This window comes from Chaetura pelagica, unplaced genomic scaffold, assembly GCF_000747805.2.
Source record: "Chaetura pelagica isolate M959 unplaced genomic scaffold, ChaPel_1.0 scaffold436, whole genome shotgun sequence".
NCBI classification, from domain to species: Eukaryota; Metazoa; Chordata; class Aves; order Apodiformes; family Apodidae; genus Chaetura; species Chaetura pelagica.
Genome location: NW_009953651.1, coordinates 3,826,254 through 3,847,417, shown reverse-complemented (window position 1 = coordinate 3,847,417; position 21,164 = coordinate 3,826,254). Strand labels below are relative to the sequence as shown.

Sequence of the window (21,164 nt, the reverse complement as noted above, 5' to 3'; positions counted from 1 at the left end):
AAAGAGTCAGGCACAGACCTGCTAGCCAAGGATGCTCAGGGTGCAGAGGTCTAACACCCCTGAGTAAAATCAGTTAGCATGGCAAAGAACTGCACTAGCTGGGGCTGCTAAGATAAACCAAGGAAACAGGAATGTGGGTTAAGACTCAGGAAAAAGGTCCAGGCAGGAGTGAAATTCATTAGGGAAGAGAAGCAGACCGAGTCCTTGAGTAAAATGGAGAAGACACTTCAGGAGATTTTTCCAGTAGGTCTAGGACTCTTCCCATCTTCTACCTGTGAATTCAGCATGCTACATTATCTCTATGACCTTTAATCCACCCCTAGTTACTGTGCAGAATGTTACTGCATCAACATTTTTCCCAAAAAAAACTGCAGTGTAGATCAAATTAAATGCATTTCATCAGCAGAGCTGCTGCCTTCATCGCTCACGTCCGTGCTTCCTGCCCAGAGATGACTGCTGAGGGTAAGCAGGCTGGTCTGGATGCTCTGGTTTCAAGGAAGGTCAGACATTTCCCTAGCGGCTGGATACAGGCCAAATAACTCAAAGGAGACCTGTTGCCTTCCATGACAGCAATGACAGCTCTTGCCAATGATTTGGGAACCCAGCTTGCAGCTACGTCCACAGCACCATCCTGGAGCCACCTGAGATTCATCCTGCTGCCTCCAGTCTTATCTAGAACTGAGCCTTCTCTTTGTAGACTGTTGGCAGAGGTATAGATTCACTACTTTGATGGGGAAAGATCTGCTCCCCCATAATATGTGTCCCTGAAACAATATAGCAGCAAACACCTTCAGAGTACCTACCTTTATAGGGACCATCTATAGGTCTAACTCGGAGCAAGCAGTGACAGAGAGGTTTCTGGGGATGAAGGCTCTGTATTATGTTGATGACTCTCCTCTTCCCTGTCCCGAGCTCTTCATGCCCCTCCAACACCCACCCTGCCCTTTGCCTGGCTGACCACTCTTCAGGCTGCTTGTGGCTTTTTGTGCCAATGCCACGCACCACGGAGCCTGCTTCAAATAACAGCTCCAAATCTGCTTCAGATAACAGCAGTGGCAGCATGTATCCCAAACCAGCAGGGGAGCACACTTGGGAATAAGTGAGCACACTCAGAGCTTTCCTGCACAAAGAGAGCAATTTATGTCCAGACTGATAAGTACTAATGGTTTGGATGCACAGTACCTGTGATTTTGCCTGGACAGTGGAGCAGCGTCTGGTCTTGGTGTCCAACAACTCCCCCAGGAAGTCAGTGGAGCTCTTCTGAACATCAGGACAGGACACGGCCAGGTCAGCCCAGCTCTGGGGTTGAGCAGGAGGTGGAGAAGCAGTGAGCAGAAGATGCACCCAACAAGCTAACCATGGAATAGCTGCCCATGTCACTGAGGTTTTTCCTTCCTGGCATTTCTCTATGTGAGGGTCCCCAAATCCACCCATTACAGGTTCATTTTGTCTCAATAGCAGAGACTGCATATTTGTCACCTCTGGGTACTCTTGAGATGACAGGAGGACTAAAAGCCCATGTGCTTCACTTACTGTTTGGCTCTAGCTTCCCTCTCCTCCCCATGAACACTCATTTCCAGGGAACACAGAGGTGGGATGCACAGCCTCTCCTCTTTGCTGGCAAGCCCAGCTGCCTGGCAGAGTGGGCTCCTTTGCCTTCTTCTGCCTTTTCAGCTAAGACTTACCCACACTCCTGTCCCCAGGAGAGCCTTCCACACACCATAGGTAGCAAATACGAACAAAATGCTTCGTCTTCACCATGTATAAGGGGATCCCACATCACAGACCTGAGATACCAGCTCACGGGGCCTCATCATCATATAAAAAAAATCTCAGCTGCAATTTTCTCTTCCCTGTAGGGAAGTGTCTCATCCCCACTGATGTTCAAGAAAAGCTGGGTCCCCCAGGAAACCCCACACTCTACCTGGGCAGTTGTTGCTGATGACCTAAGTGCCTGGGACCATAGTGGCCCCAGGGGCTGCCACAACCCACCGCACCAGCCTGCAGCTTGGCCCGTGGAGAGGCCACCTCCACATCAGATGGAACCATCCTGGTGTTCAGCCTGGCACCAGGAGCAGCACATCTCCTTGTTGCGACGCGGTTTGAGGGGAGCATTGGTGGAGGGTGGCCAGCTACTGTGGTGGAGACAGCCATCAAGCACAAGTCATCCCCCTGAGCAGGTGTCAAGTGCACAGCAAACCCATAGCTCTGTAGAGGGGAGGTGGTGAAACCCTTGGCTCCTCACAATGATCACTTGGAGAGGGAGTGAAGTGCAAACACTTCCCCAGGCCCCACGATGGAGGCTGCGAGGGCTAAGCATGTGTCAGCAACCACCACTCTCCTCTCCCTGCCCCCTTCACCCAGTCCTTGAGGGGCTGGGGATGCCCCTTTGCCAGCCAGCAGCAATTACTAGGAAAGACCTGTTCTTATGATTAAGCAGGTTGTGATAGTGGTGGAATTTGGGTCAGTGCAGCAGGTGCTGCCACAGGTCACAGCTCTTGCCTTGGGATTTTGCAGTTTCCACAGCACCTTTCCTGTCCCTGCCTGCTCATGCCCTCTCCATCTTTCAGTTGCACCTCAGCAAGTGCTATGGGATGGCATCTGGGGTCAGCAAACAACTCTTGAAACACAGATTCTGCCCAAATCTTTGGGTATATGAGAATCTCCACACTCGCTGCTGTCACTGTGCTTGCTTAGAGAACTGCAGATGTGGGCATTGAAGATAATTAGGTCAAACTAACCTCTGTTCACATCTGAACTTGTCCAAAACAATTCTAGTGAAGCCAGAGGAACAACTGTGGCTTTACCCATCATAAGTGAGAATAAAAATAGCTCAGACTTCACCAACTGAATATTTGAATAGCCAGAGATGGAGCCCTCCTGAGCAAGCATGAGACTCAGGATTTTGGGATTCATTATGAAATAAATGCTACTTTTGCTTTAGAGATTTGCTGTAGCCTCTGCAGCAGGAAACAAGGGACAGGAGACTGTAATCATGACTTAGCTGCACCTCCTGCAGGGACCATCCATGCCTCTGTTCTTCAGAACAGACTGGAGCTACAGTGGTCGTGACCAAATTAGGATTACAGCTCCACAGTTGGCTTCAATTACTGTGCAAGAACCTTTTGGAAAACACCATCCCCGAGTCGAGACACATTGCTCCAGTGGGTGGTCACTGCACCATTTCTCCTCTTAAGATCCTGGACACAAGCAAGCCAACACCAGACTCCATCACCAGATGCTGTGGCCAAAACACTTGGCCACACTTCACAAGCAAGGTTGACAGATGGGAATGAGCTTTAAAAATCCCTACAAGAGCTAGGAGAGACCTGGAAAATTCATTTGCAGTGCCTGCAGAAGCTTGGTTAGATTGGATGGCACTGTAACCTGGAAGAGTAGTGCAAGACCAAGTGCTGTGAGTTGAAGTTAGGCAATTTTAAACAAAAATACCAAATAATAATGAAATATGGAGTCCCTCTAGGATATCCTTCCTTCCTTTTCCTCTTTCCAAGGAGTATGGCTTTCACTCAGATGGCACTGAGCAGGAGCCTCTTGTCTGAGAATTGCAGAAGACTGGAATGGACATTCAGAGTAATCCCTCCCCGTGACCTTGAAATCTGCTCATGTGCTAAAGCAGGTTCCTTCCAGTCAGGATGTGGGACAGAGTCCAACCTTCAGTCAAAGCTGGGGAATCAGACATGAGAAAATATCAGTTTTGTGGTTTTGTACTTCATTTATAGCTCAGATTATTGCACACATACCGTGCTTCCCCCATTGGACCACTTCCATACCTTTTCTTGGCCTCTTGCAGATTGATTCAGCTGATTTGTGGCTCTGCCAGGGTTTCTTGCAGATCTTAATCTTTCTGTGTGCCGATTCCACCCAGTTCTTCTCTAAAAATGGGGCTGTGCCACTTGCTTTCAGCTCCAGCTGGGTGTTCCTCAGGGCTCACCCTGTGGCTGTACAGAGCCCAGAACAGCATCAGCTGCTGTGGCACAAAAGATAAGGAGGAACGAAGACACGAGGCTTTGGCAAAATAGCCAAGAAAACTCGGTGCCACTTCTCTTGCTGAATTCTTGCCTGAGGGTTTGGCTCCCTTTATGTTGGCTGCTGAAAGCCTAGCCAGCCTGATGATGATGGAGCATTTTTGATGTCTAAAAAAAGCCCCCAACAAAACGGACCATTTCTGTTTATAACTGACCTTCCCTGTTATACAAAAAAAATATCTGAGCAGCCAGGGCTTGCCCGGCTCCAGCAGGTGGGAAGCTCCCATCACCACCTCCTGGAAGGGTGCATTTAGCAAGAGGGGGAACAAGACCCTCAGGAGATGCATGGACCAGGATTGCTGTATTCTAGCCCCGTTAAATACACAAGCTGCAAATAAAAATCTGCTCACAGATCCAAGGAGCAGCAAAATCAGATTGTTAGGCCTCCTGCTTACCCCAAACTTCCCATTTTTCCCTTTGCGAAAACCCATTTCTCCTTGTACTGACAGGAGGGAGAAACCCAGACAGATCCCCTTGATCCAGGATGCAGAAGCTCACTGTGCATGCACTGCCCTGCACAGAGCCTTCCCAGCCTCCTCAACAAGGTAATCCCAGTGTGGAAGAAAGCAGAGCTACTTCCAGTAGGTATTTGATAAAATAGGCAACTTTGGCATGAGGAATATCTAGTAACTTGCACCAGGAATATCTAATACACCAAATTTCAGAAAATGTGTGGTGCTGGTATGTGCACTGCTTGGGAATCTGGGATGACTGTACTTCCCATGAAAGGATGGCAAAATGAAGGCATCAGGGGGAGTCAGATTTGCATTTGGAGGACCTTTGCTAGAAGAAATTTGACACATCTACAGGGGCCTTAGGTGCCCATGTCCTGCTGAAAAGCAGCAGGACCCACCTTCAGAAACAGAGCTCAGGCTGCAGTGCAAAGGCCATGGCAAAGCCACAGGTTCCCAAGTGCCCTCAAACACCAGAGGACCATGACACTGTACACTGAGGTGCTCACTCCTCATCCTCCACCACTCTGCTACCCTGTGCCATCAGAGTGTACATTTCACAAAGTCAAACTCTGCAGCACGTCCTTGGTGTTTTCAAAGTCTTTCTCCCTAACAGGTGGCTATCTCTCTCCTTTCTGTGCATGCTACTACTTGAACGAGCCACTTCAAGAGGAAAAATAACCCCAGGGAAAAAAAAACACAACCCTTGATGTAGCATCAGCAACATGTTCAAACCAACCTGTCAGTGCACAGCAGAGAACAAGAGCTGAAGCAGTGGAGGAAAACAGATGAAGAAGTGACCAGTAATCTTCAGCAAAACCCTGCCTGAACCCCAGACTGTTGGCTTTATCTGGGACTCAGAGTAGTCTATGGCTTTCATAGAGACATTCCCACCCACAAATGAGTCTGCATCACCCACCAGCAGACACAGGCCAGTGTTGCAGGTTGCTCTGGAGGCACCTCCAGGCTCACATATGCTGATAGGAACCACCCTCCTGCTCCAAGCTCCCAGCTGGTTGTGCAGATGGAAACAGCCCAGTTGATTTGTGGAAACACCTTAACATCTATATTGGGAAAATCTAATCTTTGCAGGTTCCCTGACAGGAACAGCAACACTGGTGAAGAGCTGAACACCAAGCAGTTCCCATTCACAGGGACTCTGAACACCATGATGCTCCACAGCTGTGAGCAGGTGTCCTATAAACAGTGGTGGCTGCCTACCTGGAGCACAGTGTGGTGGCAGCACTGGCCTGCTGGCTGCCAGTTTTTCGTAACACACCCCAACAACCCATGATTGAATAAAAATTGATAGAAATCCTGGCCATCACCTTGCCTGCTGTAGTGGCACTGGACAGCTTGAATGTTTGTCCGAGCCAGATGCGTTCACAAAGTCTTGGCTTTAATGGCACTTTGTGAAACAGGTTGGCTCCTCCATTGCAGCCCCAACTGCTGAGAAATCAATCATTACCAGCAGTTAGCTGTTTGATGGTTAACAGCCTGAACTGAAGCCAAACTGGTTGTTAATTGGGCTAACAACTGATTTCAAGGGGTTGTTTTGCAGGGCCCAACACTCCCAGCAATTGACTCGGAGCTGTAACTAGCAGCCAGGCGGCAATTAACGGAGCCGAGGGAAATTCACAGGCCGTTACCAAAGGGTCAGCTCCCACCTGGGCATCTGCTTCTCACGGGGTGATGCAGAACCCAGCCACGTCCTGGGCCTCATCGTGGATGTGCAGCCAGCACACAAGGTCCCATTTCACATCTCAGCAGCAAAAATTTCCCTATTGATGTAAACCTTGAGTCTTGTTATTCTGCACTTCAAGCTACTCCAGCAGGGTTTCTTTGGGTTTGGATGCTACAATTGGAGTTTTTCTCTTGTTTCCTATGAAATTCCACAGGGACACCTTCCAGTTCTCCTTCAAACCCTTTTCCACCATGCTCTTTTGCTGGGGTAGCTACTAGACCTGTGGTTAGGTCTGTATTTCCTGCTTATGCCACCTGATACAGCCAATCCTACAGAACAGCACATCTTTGGAGCAAGGGCTGCCATTTACTCTGAGAGCACTTCATAAAATAGAAGACTCTGCCTGAAAATTTGTGCTACTATAGCAGAAATAGTTGGCAAAATAATCACAGCAAGAGTGAGACTGAATTTTTTTCCTTCTCCTTTTGTGATAGCTCTAAGAGAAAACAAAAATTAAAAAGATACTTTTTGCCATATTGGCAGGAGAGGTCATCCCAGGAAACACTGACCCTTTGTGGTGCTGTGACCATGGCTGAAAGTGGCCACTCAGTGGCTGAGCAGAGGACTTGAGTGGGAACGGGGGCACCAGTCAGGCACCCACTGAACTGGGAAGGCCCTGGCAGTCCTCACCATCCTATTTCCAGCCCACAATAATCAACAGCAGAAGCTTAGCAAAGTGGTAATACCTAGGCACAGGTAGAACCACACTGGAGTGGTTCTTCCCAATACAGCCAAACCCCCCTCAGCCTCTGAGCTAGGACATCACAACCACAGATTTCCTCTTGGTCATCACATCTGAGAGACTGGGAAAACATTCTGCTGCTACAGCCACTATGAATGTAGGAGAGATGCTGTAAATCACATGGAGCCCAAGAGCATCCCCACTGCTCCCAGTATAGCATGTCCAAAGTGTGTTTCATTGCAAAGCAGCCTGGGCCATTAAACAGATAGTCTGGAACAATGGCTGCAATCTTCAACCCATCTACACACGGGCCCTCTCTCACCCCCTGGCTGAGGTGGCACAGGAGCAGCAAGTGGACATGCAGCTTTCCTAGAACAAAGAACCAGAGAGTTTTAATGCAGACTCTGGCCCAGAAAGGCTGCAGGTTCCCTTTAACCAACTCCCAAATATCCCTCCAGCATTTCCCAAGAGCTCCTCTGGTGCACCAAGCCACAGCTGTCATGTGTCCCCAGACCCATGGCTTGTCACAACAGAGGACACAGATTATGCATCTCAGCCCGGGAGAAAGTCAAACAACAAACTTGACCATCAAAGGTCTTCTGCAACAAAGCAACAGCAGCCACCTCAAACTGTTTACCCCAGTCCTGGAGGGCAGCTTTCAGCCCAAATCTTCAAAACAGAGTGTGGCTGCAGCTCCCTGCGACCCTGCTCTGAAGGAGATTTCCAGGAGAAATACTGGGGGTTGGCCCCATTTCTAGGGGAGTGCTGTTACTGCTGTAGGCATGAGTGGGGAGGGGGCAGAGACGCTGCAGATGGCAAAGGGGGTGGTAATGAGTAGCAGATGTGTAGGTGCTTGGAGCATCCCAGGTGCTACAGAAGTGCTAAGTGTTATTAGCATGGCCAGGAAACAGGCTGTGAAAACCCACCGTACTCCACACCCTCTCATGCTGAACCTTCTCCACAATCTGGAGCCGACTCTCCCCTTCAGCCTCAGGAACACAGGAGCCATCCTGGAGGTGTCTTCAGCTGTAGCCAAACTAGGACACCATGGTCAGAGGGGCTGTGCAGAAAGGAGAGGAACACAGAGAGACCAAGGCTCAATGGGAGAAATGGGTCTGATCCATGTATGGACAAGAAGGCTTTGAACTCTGCCACAGTATGACACAGTCCACCAACACGTACAATTCAGGACCAGCATGGGAAGATGTTTTCATACATTAGACTAATTTTGTGGTCACCCTGCCCAAAGTTACCCATCTTAGGATCTCCTTACCCTGGAGAATCACTCCCCTGGGACAGCATTGGGTTAATTTCTGCTCCATCCCATGTCTCCCTCCAGGATGCTCCCATGCACTTGGATCCACAGCTAGGGCTTGCTAGCACCGAGCAGGGTGTGGGGCAGTGCTGAGCTCTCCCTGCTGGCAGGATGTAGCCCACTGATGAGCCAGTTTGATTTGGAGTATCTGTGTGAGAGCAGAAATATGGGATCCCCCACTGAGCCCCTGAGCATCCACGTTTCTGGCTATAAAACCCCTTCCAAGGAAAGGTCTTTAGAGAGCGGAGCTGAGATGATCGCCAAGCTGCAGCCACCCCTACCCCCTCCCCAAGAGGAATTGCTCTCACACAAATGAAATGTGTGTAATTAATGGGCAGGAGGCTGGACAGGTCCGAGATGAAAGCGTTTCCTGGACTTGTCCTTCATTTGCATGGTATCAGAAGCTGTTCAGAAGGTGTGACTTTTCCCACAGAGAGCCCTCAGCTCGGTGGCACAATAAAGCCAAGACTTCTTACCCAGAATTAATTAAAGGAGGGGGATGGGAATGGCAGGGAGATGTTTGAAAGCTGAGCCTGATGCAATAAACAAACACACCGGTCTTCCTTCCCAAGATGGGGGCATGCCCAAGGGGGCCTGAGTGAGCCCCATCCCTGCCACAGCATCACACAGCCCACCCTGCTCAGTGGGCACCCTTCTCCCAGGAGACCTCTCAGCAAAGCTGTCATGGGTGACCCCTGCAATGAAGAACAACATTGTTTGTACAGGGAGAGAGGGGTTGGGAGTGAAGACAGCGTGGGCAGAAAGCTTTGGGTCTTGGTGGATCAAAGCTTGGTGCAGCCCCTGCTCAGAAGGTACAGAGCCCTTTTCTTGGCACATTGGTTTACTCCAGCCTGTCTACTGTCTCTCTGCCAGAGAAATCAGCTCTTCTCCCTGCCTGGTGATGCCCCACATTTGCTTCTTACCGTGGGTTGGCTGGACCAGGCAGGCTTCCCAGTCTTGTCTCATGAGACAGACTCCTCCAAACTTCACTTAGCTCCAGCCTTGTTGCTGTGTCCAGACAGCATCACACAGCAAAATCCTATATGGGCAGGGGCACATGATCACCGTTGTGCCAACAGCCAGGACAGTACAGCTCTTATTCTGCTTCATCTGCCACCTCCCAGCTGATAGCAGTGAGAGACCCACAGGGTGACACTGGGAGAAGAAGCACCAGGAAAAGTCACATCTCCATCACAAGGACTGCAAACTTGCAGCAGGGATTTCTGCCCAAAACACCAGTGCTAACAGCATGAGTTGATGGAAACAAACACCCACCCCCAAAGCCTCCTGTTTCCAGTACCCTCCAGGGTCCAGCCCTGGCTCAGTGTCCTGCAGTCCCCAGGGCCTTATGGTGGCTGTGACTCTCAAGCTGGGTCCACACTGAGGGTGATGGAGGAGGAAAAGGTCCCAGATTCCTGGGACTGGTGATCAACCCTGCACAATTGACGAGCAGCCAGCGTTTCTGCATCCCTGGAGGAACACCAGGTACCACCAGAGACTGTCCCCATCTCCCTGCATGGGTGGTGGAGCTACCAGCCCTAGTGGACCACACACTCAGGACCCAGGTCAACAGGAAGAGTACGAGCTGCTTCAGCCATGCCAAGGACTAAGTGGTATCAGTGCAGAGACAGGGTATGAGGAGCCATTAATTAATTCACTTACTCATTAACTAACTAGTAGTGGGGTCTTTAATCTTCCAAGCAAAGGCAAAACAACATTTTCTGGCTAGAAGCTGAAGCTGGACAAATTCAAGCAATAAACAAAGCCCCAAGTTGTAGTGCTCCTAGGCAGCATGGCCAACCAAAAGCCTCTTAATGAAAAGAGGCTAATTAACCATGGACTTACCAAGGTGGGAAAGCAGAAGGTCCCTTCCCAAGAGCCAGGCCTGGGTGCCTTTCACAAAGGCAGACTGCAGTAGAGCAGAAAGCAGGAGCTGGGGATGGTGTATGGTACAGAGCTGTGCAATGATGCAGAGGTGTCCTGCCTCAGCTCAAACCCCAGGGTGCCAGGTGCCCCCTGCTCCAGCTCTCAGCTCCAGCCTAGAACAACAAGGGTAGGGGAACTGCCGTTCTGGAGGCTGAGCACCCACGCCATGCCTTTCCTTACCATCACTGTCCCTGGGGGGACAGATAACAAGGGAGATGGCTGCTGTCCCGCATGGAACTAGTCCTGCCTCTCAGCTACCCTTAGCTGGAGCAGCAACCCAGCACCAATTCACCCAGGTTCACAAAGTCATTAGGAAAAACAATTAGACAAATTAATGAAAGAAAATCACCCATTAAGAACTATCAAACATGATCTCTGCCTGGGGAAAGGCCAGGAGCTATTTGCTTTTAGTTCCTGTACTCATGGCAACCACAACCCGGGCTTGCCCCAGCACTGTCAGCTCCAGCCTTGGCTCCCCCCTGAGACAGCCAGGCCCTTCAGCAACACTGTCCTACAGCCCAAGCACCACCCACCATCTCTGTGATGCAGCAGTGATGATCAGAGTACCCAGTTCCTAGGCTTCCCTCCATGAAATTAATACATATTGGCAGCTCAGCCCAGCCTATAGCATCAGCCAGGGAATAGCCCATCCTCACACCCCACAGATGACCAACACCCTGAGCACGAAGCAGTGCTGCAGGCACCCCCTGAGGATGGCAGCACCAGTGGGGTTAACACTGGCAATAGTGAGACTCTCACCTTGCAAGACTGCTCTATTTCTGCAGTTATTTTTATTTTTTTTAAGAAAAACTTATTTAGCAATTTTATTCTGGCATCCTTCCCTATCTGAGACCACTCCATATACAAGTCCCCCACCAGCTTCTCTGGGCAAGACTTAGCACCTTAGCAGTCCTGAGTATCCACTAAAGGAAGGGACCCAGTAACTCCTTTTGCACAGACAGCAAACTCATCTAGAAGAGAGGGGAGCAGACACCAGCCTTCTCTCTTGGGAACCTCATCCCATGCCTAAAACCAGTCACCAAGGCTCTGCTGCACTATGCCCCCATCCAGCCTGTAATCAGCCAGCCAGGGCAAGGAGCTGGCATCTGCCCATTAAACCTGGAATTTGCTGCAAGGAAAACCATGATCTCCACAAGATCCATCTGGGACTGGGATCTTGGGGAATCCTCCCACTTCCCACCTCTGTTCCCTCAGGAAGGGTCTCACACCAGGCAACAGCCTCAGCCCCATCCTGCATCTCACAGCCCTTCTCCACCCCTTTCCAATCCACCTCCCCAGCCCAAGCCCTTCCCTGGAAAGCATCAGGCTGTTAGACTAATACAATTTTTTAATGCACATATTAAATAAATATTTCAATCATTTCATATTCAATTTGTACACAACCAAAAAAACCAAAAAAAATATCCTCAAGGAAACAAAAAACAAACAATCAAAAATATTGGATGAAAAGTCACCCCTGGTTCTGGCTCCTATCCAGTGTCTTTGTTTGCCCTCCCCATGAAGAATGATTGCTTTAACCCTTCGGAGAGAGTTGCAATCCCAGGGAAGAATGTGCAGAGCAGGGCTGGCTGGGGATGTTCATTCAAGAGATTCAATGTTTCCTTTGGGTTGTTTGCTTGTTGTTGAGTTTTTTTTGTATGTATAGAAATTCGGCTTCTGTCAACACAAGTTTTAAAGGAAAACCTTTCCTAGGAGGATAAGGACCATGGTATTTCTCAAAGAACAAACCTGGAAGAAATGGTTGACAACGTAAAGTGAAGATTATGACAAAACCAGCCTGAAATGGCTCCACAGTAATTTGCAAAGTCTTTTTAATTTTATGGATGAAAACTTCCATCTAATAAAAAATAGAAACAGAAAAAAAATACTAGTTTTTGGTGAGAAGTTCACATTTTCCATATGGAAGAAAAAAAATAATACCAGTAACTAGCCCGCTCCACAGCAGCCATAGCCCACTGCCTCACCTTAGTAGTTTAAAACAAATGAAATGCCAAAGATGCTCCTGTGGGTAAGAGGTACCAAGTCAGTTCAGGACTTTCTCTGAGGTGTTCATCACCCCTGTCCTTTCCTGAGAAAAAAATAAGTTGGGAGTTGGGAAAACAGCAGCGTTTTTTGAAGGATACAAACTGTTTCCAGCAACCCCTCGCTCAGCCAAAGAAGCAGGCCCATCCGAGGAAGGGAAGCAGGCAGTAGTGTCCTCAGCCAGGCATCGCAGCCAGCCCCCGTGGGCAGAGCCCACACATCACCCAGGCTGCAAAACCCACCTGGGAGACCTCAGGCCACTTCTGAAATAAATCCCCTTCCCTTAATTGTTTTCCAACCTCTCATCTTCTCCCGTAAGCGTTAATTCAGTTTTCTTAACTAACACATTGCTCCCAGATTTGGATTTCCTTTTTTGTTTTAAATGGTGATTTTTTTTCTCTCCTTTATCCCTAGAGCTACAAAAAAAAAAAAAAAACACTACAAAATAAAACATGACCCCAAACAGACTAAATCATTTCTAAGCGAAGAGCTCTTCCCCCTTCACCAGTCTTTGAACGTTCCATTACTTTTAAAGTTGGAGTACAAAAATAGAGCTTCTCTTTTTTTTTTTTTGTCCTTTTTTGTTTTTTTTGTAAAAACCAAACAAACCCCCAAAATTATCAACTAGAACAGGTAAATTTTTTTTTCTTCCCCCCCTCCCTTTTTTCAGTTTAATACCCATATGGGAAAGTCTTCACATATAGTCCACCAGCTTGGAGGAGAGTCCTCCGGGAGAGGTGCAGGCAGGGCGGGCAGAGGCAGGCGAGTCAAGGGTTCACCCTGGAGCTGGAGTTTCTAGTCCTTTTACTTCTCCGGTTGAAGGGGTAGTTGAGAAACTCAAAGCGTCTGTGGGGCTCGGTGGTCTGGTGGCCCTTGGGGAGCCTCTTCATGAAATGAACCTCCCGCTGGTGCTGCCGGGTCTTGGAGCCCTTGCGCGGGCGGCCCTTGCGGGTGAAGGCCATGTACCAGCCCTCGTACTTGGCGTTCTGCAGCGCCGTGTAGTTGTTCTCCAGGACTATCTCAGTGAAGACGCAGTCCTTGCCCTTCCCGTTGCTCTGAGAAAGGGACAGAGGGGGAGATGTAAGCAACGGGCACTCAGTCAGAGGCTTCTTCTTGCTACCCAAGCTGGAGTGGATGGGGTGGCAGCAGCATTGCAGGGCTTGTGGGCAGCCAAGGGCTTCACTCTGCCCACCTCTTCTCCTACAGGTCAGAATTGCCAAAAATCTGCTTTTCCTTTGAAAGCCATAGGGAGGGGGCACTGGGGCACAGGCAGACACTGCTCATTGCAGGTCACATCGCCAGTGTGATGCCAGCACTGGATTGCAAGCTGAAATGCAGCTCATTCCAGCCTTCATTACCACTGCACGCTTAAAGGCATTTTTGCCCACTCCTGCTCTTTTCCATACCCGGGACTGGATTCCCCTGCCAGAGTGACCACAAGCAAACTCTCCATCTCGGCAGCAACTAATCCACCCATCCTATCCCTCCCAGGGTCTTCAATTTAGGAGGGGCATCAAGGAGCAGAAGTGATGTGGGGTCCATGGGGATGATGCCCACGGCCGCAGGTGGCAGAGAGCATGGGGGCAGCTGGAGGCTGAGCTTCTCCCAGTGTCAGGCAGTACTGGGACCAGAGGAGGGGACCTGCATTAGCCAGTCCCAGGGAGGGAGCTGCCATAGAAAATCCTCCCAGACAATTGCTATCCCAGTGGGATTTTGCACATACAGCCCCCTCTGCCCCCAGGGAGGGAGTGTTGAGGCTCTGAGGGAGCGTGACTAACTGGTGTGTGGTGGGGCCTGGCCTTGAGGCCAGCCCCATGGAGCATCTTAACATTCCTAGCACTTGTACCATGTAATTGGGGAGAATAGCCCAGCAATCTGCCTATTTGTTCTGGGAGATACAAGGAATGCACCCTACACTGCACCCGCCTCCTCCCTTGCTCCCTTGCTTCCTGCCTGCCACCCAGGGCTGCATCCCTCAGGCCTCCAAAGGGGTGCACTAGCTGAGTCCCCAGGACTCCCATCCTGCCTTCCTATCCCCACAGAAGCAGTCCATATTGGGTAAGAGCTCCTCTGCCACAGAGACTCAACACCCACAGAGCATCCCTGGCTCTCGTGTGCCCTTGATCCCAGTGTCTTACCTTTCCGACCAGCTTCCCCTTTTTGTTCATGCAGATGTAGAAACCTGTGGCTGCTCCCTTGATACGTACGCGGCTCCCAAAGGTGTCTGTCTCCACGATGAGCTTGGCTGAGGAGGGAAGTGGAAGAAAAGAGAGAGGGAGGTCAGAGAGGCTCTGCAAGGGTGCAGGCACCGGGTTGGAGATCCCAGCAATGCCTGATGCTGGGCACTGTAGGCACACACTGAGCAGGGAGGAAGTTGGGCCAGAGAAAGTCCTAAAATAAGGGCAAAAGATTAAGAGCCAACCTTGGTCCCTCTACCCTGCCACTGTGTCCCTGCATAGCCTTGGTCACATCTCTTTACAACCCTGAGCCATGCTGGAGGGCGAGTACCCCTGCCTTGCCCTGCTCCACAGGGCTTAGCAGTTCAGGTGCCACAGAGATGTTCCAGAAGGGATGCAAGGCAGCAAACAGGGCACACGCTGGCTGGTAGAGAACAAGCCAACTGCCCTGCAAACAGAGGCAGTTCTGTGTGAGCCTACTGGCAGGAAACAGGCAGGAACCCTCTGGAAGTTCACAGCATGCTGCCAGCTGTCCCCAGCCCAGGGGACACCATTCCATGCCTCTCTGCGAGGCCAGGGCTGCAGGAGGAGCAGTGACTTTGCAGCTGGCAGGGTAGGAATGAAGGGTACGGCCATCCTTTTAATGCTTTTCACCTTTGCACAAGTCGAGAGGGCATATTGATTTGGTCTCAGTTTTTTAATGGAAGCATCGATCGACTTCCGAAGGAGCTATGCAAATCACAGGGTCGATGGGCTGCCTATAAATAGACCTGTCACCTTCCCTCCCTGCCTCCACCCTGGGAACCTGAGCCTCAAAGCCCATCCATCCCCAGGGATGGAGGAGGATGGGGACAGGACAACCTTCTCCCTGGCCTAGAAGCTGTGGTCCCCAGAGCCAGATCATCCCTTGGGGCAAGCACTGATGGGGATGGTGGCTACCTGTTTGCACCTCCAAAGAGCTCTGCCAAACACTAAAGATTTCCCCACAGCACTGAAAACCAGCCATGACTGTCCCATCTCACCACCATCACCTCTAGCCCAACATTAGTCCTTAGTGCCATAAGTGCAATTTAGCAAGGTAATTAGAGCGCCACCAGCAAAGCTTCCAAGTCCACAGCTGTATTATGGGAATAAAGACACAGATTCCTTATTTCTCTACTCCAATCTCTGCAGAAGGGCTGCTCAGCTCCTCAGAACTGGGGTCTGCCCCAGCTTGCACATCTCTCCCCAGGATGCTCAGACACCTATGAGCCCCAGTGAGGGCAGTAATGTGGCTCTGGAGCAGGTGGCTTTACTGGAGGATGTTTTGAATGGCAGGAGGAGGCTGCAGGCACATGCACAAATTAGAGCGAGCCTAAGTCACACTCCAGCCTAGAAGAGAACTGCTGCTTCTGTTTCTCTGCCAAACCCTGGTCCTGCATCCCTCCCATCATGAACACTGATGAGGTCAATGGCACAGAGAGGACAGTGAGCTGGCAGCAGCTGATCTGAGCAATGGAGAGGACAGCCCAAAATTTGCTGGGGCTCACTAATTTGGTGCTGCCAGGCAAGCCAGGGTCAATGCGCATGCAGGCACCCCCTCCCTGCACTCCCTTCTGCCAAAATCACTCTGCAGCATCTCTCGTTGCCAAACTGCCCTGTGCCCACAGCCTCCCACCCCCACTCAGGCACAGACTGGACTCAGAGCCAAGAAATTTGGGAAGAGCCAACTCCAGGCTGTGCCACCCCATCACCAATGCCCAGAGCTTTAACACACACCCAGCATCCTCAAAACCAGCTACAGGAGCTGTGGTGCTCTGCAAACAAAGCACTGAGACAGTGACCCCCTATTTATCTGTATTGGGGAAGGCAAGGGGGGGGAATTGATCTTGGAGGCAGTAAAAGGTTTGAGGAGAATTGATTTTTCTCTCTGAGAGATAGGAAGAGCAGAGAGGGAGGGAAGGGAGGGAGGAGAGAGGGAGGGAGCTGGGGAGGCCTCGGCCCCAGCGAGCACAAAACCCCTCTTTAAAGATGCACATTGCTTCTCTTTGGGCCTTTTTCTTTTCCCCCCCCCTGTGATTTACGGCTGCCGCACAGGTTTGCCGCCCCGCGTGAGCCTGGCCAGTGCACAGATCCAGCCCCACCAGCCGCTGGCAGCAGAGGATGAGGACAGCTCATCCCCAGGGACCTGCTTCTCCAGATCCCTGTGAGTAAAACACAAACCTCACAAACCCCAACCCTGACCAGCAGAAAAACCTGGGTGCAGACAAAACCAGCATGTCATCAGGGAGCTGTGCCAGTATCCCCAGCCACTCAGAGGGTTTAGCCCAGGCTGCAGCCACCGTGGGTTTGCTTGGTGGCAGGCACAGCCTGGGGGGGATGAGTTAGGCTGCACCAGCCACTAGCCTTCCTCTAGAATTAAAAAAAGTCAATCAAATATTGACAATTAAGACAGATAACTGAAAACGCCAGACTTGATGTTAAGTCGGCTGTAAAAATGTCAGCGTGGGGAAAGGGGTCATCTGCAAAAATAAATCAACCCCTTTTACACTCCCACCCCCAAAAATGAGATTTAAAAAAAAAAGGCAGAAGGAAGGACTCAGGGAGGGAGGCTCCTTTCTTTAAAAGTGAATTTCTACATAATATTTTGGGGGACACTTTTTTCCTTTTTTTTTTTTTTTTTTGGAGGGGGGTGGGTCAGGGGAGAGGAGAGCTTGACGTTTTCAACTCTATTCTTTTACTGAAGTGACAGATTTATCCCAGTAAAATTATGTTTCATGCTCGAACTTTGAAGGGAAAGTGGCTACGTAAATGCTGAAAAAATGCAGCGAGACACACTTGATCCCCCAACTGGACTGCGAAGAGGAGAAAGTATTCAGGAAATGTTAAAAAAGGTGAAAGTAAGAAGCGTTTTAATAGTTCTTCCAGACATGGGGGCCTCCCTAGAGATTCATATAGAACAATCCTGAACCTCTATTTTAACATTTACAGACTTGCAACTCTTTTAAAACTTTACATCTGAAAAACTGCTTGTTCTCTTTCTGGTTTAGATCAGGCCTCATTTTCCTCCTTAGCTCTTCAAATGCTTAACCTTTTTTTATTACATTTTAATAGAGTTTTCAAGCCACCACCAGTCCTCTCCTTCTGGCCTTATTTAAACCTGGTCGTTATTTAAATATGCACTAACTGCCTTTTAAAATCCAGGCATTATAGGACTAAAACACGATGGGATTTTTTATTCTTTTGCTTGGGAAATTAGCTAATGCCCTTTCAGGCTGCTCTAGGGTGAGAATAGTTCATTTGGAAGATTAATGTTGGATGTATAGAATACCATATAGATGGAATCTGTGCTTCACTTGAACTGCTGAAGTCCAGCCTGAAATTTTAAGCAAAAGGAAGAAAGAAAAGTGAAAAATAGAAGGAGAAGGAAGAAAACCGTTTCTACTAATCTCCCCAAGCAAGAAAGGGAAATTGCACCTAATACCAAAGTAAAACAGTTGTGATTCCTACGTACAACACACGTGAGCAGCTCTCAGGTCCGGGTGCAGGATCAGGCCCCGTGGCAGTGCCGGGGCTCGCGGGCCCCGCTGGCCCCTGCCTGGTGTTTGGCGTCCCGGTGTGTCATTAGACTTCAGGAGTCTCCCACAAAAGGACCATTCCCCTGCCCGGAGGAGGGGCAGCAGTTTTAGGGAGAGGGTGCAGAACCCAGGCTGCGGCAGAGGGGCTGTAGCAGAGCACAGGCTCTCACGCTCGCTGAGTCCCCCTGGCATTGTCTCTGGAGATACGGCAGAATCTTCTCCCACAGCCAACTGCCTCACTGACCCTCCGCTCAGGATTTGTTTTGAGAAGGGAGGGACGGGGGATATGTCAGGAAAATGCGACTTCTGGTTGAGGGAAGATTTCCAAAGCAGCTATTCACCTTCTCCTCCCTCCTTTTCTTTTTAAACTTTCCATTTATTTTCCAAATGGAAATCTCAGAGACACCCAGCCCTGTAAAAAGCTGGACTTAAATGACTGGTGCTGCTCAGCACGCCGCAGCCCAGAGCCCTCCAAGTCAGGTGCAAAGCGAGAATGGAAAAGAGAAGAGCAGAGCCCATCCCAAAGCACCGATCCCCTCCCTTGGCACAGGAAACTTGCCCTCACCTTGAATCACACAGTCGCTGATCACTGACCCTTATGTTCTCCCTTTACAAGCCCCCACAAGCTGAATTATTTTAATGATTTCTGGCTAACAAACAGGACGGAAATCATCAATTGCCGTGCCGGGCTGCAAACACCTCCCCGTTCCCCCCCCACTCCACCTGCCCCCATCGCACGTCCTTACCGTGCACGTCTCCATCCTCTGCCATCGCATTGATTTTCTTGTTGTCCAAGATCTGCACATGTTTCCCACTGGTCCGGCTGTACAGCTGGTAGGTACGGACGAGCCGCCGGCTGAGCTGATCCGTCACCAGGCTCTGCTCCCTCACATGCTGTGTAAAATTAGGTGGGGACTGAACAGTTACCTTTAGGAAATTAAAAAATATACGACACACCATTATAATCTCTACTCCTCAGAGAGGCGAATGGGCTGAGCCGAGATTGCCGGCCTCCAGCCGGGCTTGGTGGGGAGGCACGGAGCCAGGACCACGGGCGTACCTCCTGCACCAGCAAAGCCTCCCTGAGAGAAGAAGCACTAAGCCCACGGACGAAGCAACCTTTTACAGAAGCAACCCTTTACAGAGCTGTGCCCGCTCCACACATGCCCTAAGCAGAGAGGCACAGATGGCTCTGGAGCACAACAGGGGCTCAGTGACTCCAGAGGCCTCCCTGGGACTCAGTGGGTCCCAACTGGCACTGGAGCACCTGAGATGGGCATCAAGTCTGGGCACTGGGAAGGGTCCAGGGGGCCCACAAAGGATAGCACCGGATTGTCCCCCCGGGGTGCTGATACTCTCATCCCACATCTGACTTCACCCTGCAGGAGCACACTGCTGCGTGTACCCCAGCCGCTGCCCCATCAGTTTCAGCAGCTGCCTTTCCTCTGCTCCAGGCTTTATTTGCCCCCAAGCACCCCACTTACTGAGCTATTTAAATACGAAGTGCCCGGAGAAGGTAGAGTTGTGAAGAACTAGAAGAAACCCACGCCCTAGCCTAGGTATTTAGTGGCATAAAAACCTAAGGAAACTAAAGCACTATCCATGCAAACACTTCCCTCATCCTCACCCAGCTGCTCGGTGCCAGCAGCACGGTTGTCCCCAGCCCACCAAACCCGTTAGCCCCGGAGCTGCAGCTGAGCCCGTCCCCTCCAAACCCGACACTGCTGTTCCTGGGCTTTAAATGATTTTCATGAGCCACCAAACCTGCTCCCCCTTCAGCTCTGGTTGCAAGCTTGCACAGAAATCTTTTTCCCCCCTCTTGTCTCAAATCCCTCTTTTAAGTCTGGAAAGTTTCGCTGCTCCCTGACATTTATAAAGATGTATTCTGAGCAAATGTTAGGAGATAGCTCCTTTCAACATCAGAAGGCTGGGACTACCCCCCACTACACCCCGCGTCAAATGGGAAGATTTCCTCCCATCTTAAACAACAACAAAAAAACCCAATAAAAGCAAAAGCTGCTGCTCTCCCAAAGCTGGCTTTATAGAGATATCTCCCCTTGACGATGTCATCTCTCTCCCTCTGCTTCTGCCTGTTCATGTGTGTTTCCTATAGACGGGTTTTGGATAATGCAGCAGGATTCTCTCCCCAGCTCTGATGAGGGTACCATGTGGAGGAGAGGTCATTAACCACGCTGGTATTTGGTCTCCATCTCGTACTCCAAAATATTACAGCTATGTTTTTATACAACTGCACACTCCCAGCACTTCGTTCCCTTCACTTTTCAGCTGGAAACTCGATTTTTTTTTCTCCCCCCCCCCAAGCTTCCAGGAAAATAATAATAATTATAATAACAACTAGCTCAAGAGGCATTTAAACAAAGCTTCTGCACCTGTGATCTCAAGGGGAAGGGGGCTTCACCCTGGTTTGAAGGCACACGGCTCCCAGCCACGCGTGCCTGCCGGTGTGCGGGTGTTGCACAAACTCTGCCCGGGCTGTTTAATCTATTCGTGACACTTCTGTCCCTGGCGACACAAACCAGTGATGCTAAAGTCTGACAGTTTTAAGCTGAATCAAAACTCGAGATTTTTAGTAAGGCTTTGGTGGGGACTTATTTTCCCTTTTTTAATGCAGCTTTACTTTTCGGATGAAGCAGCGCAGGAAAACAGATCCCGGAGAAGAGGAACGGGGGTATCCCCAGTGCCATTTAGATGTGGCGGGGACGGGACCTAAAGCTACTTTAAAAACAACCCTGCGCGATTCCTTGAAAACCCGGCTACTCCCTGCCTTACAGCCCAAGCCTCCCGCACCTCGTTTTGCAGCCGGGGGACTCCCCTCCTCGACCTCGGCTTTTTACAGCCGGGCGACTTTTGTCTCCTGCGTTTTAAAGTGTTCCTCTTTCCTCCCTCCCTCCCGAGCCCGGGGCACTCTTCGGCGGCCCCCGGGCACCCCCATCCCCAAGGGGCGAACAAAGCCGGGCGGCCAGGCGGGCACTTACCTGAGCTTGCAGGCAGAGGACGAACAAGTGCATTAACCTGGGAAGAGGGGAGAGAGAAAGCGGGAGAGAGAAAGCAGGAGAGAGGTGTGAACCGGAGGGCTGCGAGGACCTGGGCGGGGGGGGCAGGGGCTGCGGGTACTCACACGTAGCTGAAGAGCGAGGAGCAGGGGTCCATGGCGGTGCCGGTGCGGGGCCGGGAGGCCGGGGCCCGGCGGCGGCGGGGGGG

General features: G+C 50.5%; 1 protein-coding gene across 1 annotated transcript; it reads right to left on the bottom strand.

Moving 5' to 3' along the window:
• Nucleotides 1–12,975: 12,975 nt before the first annotated feature.
• FGF8 (fibroblast growth factor 8 (androgen-induced)) lies at nt 12,976–21,113 on the bottom strand. The gene is made up of 5 exons (XM_010000077.1): nt 21,082–21,113; nt 20,939–20,975; nt 18,689–18,869; nt 14,347–14,453; nt 12,976–13,263 (listed from the first exon to the last, which is right to left on the bottom strand). The coding sequence occupies exons 1-5, from the start codon at nt 21,111–21,113 to the stop codon at nt 12,976–12,978; spliced, it is 645 nt and encodes a 214-aa protein (XP_009998379.1).
• Nucleotides 21,114–21,164: the final 51 nt, after the last annotated feature.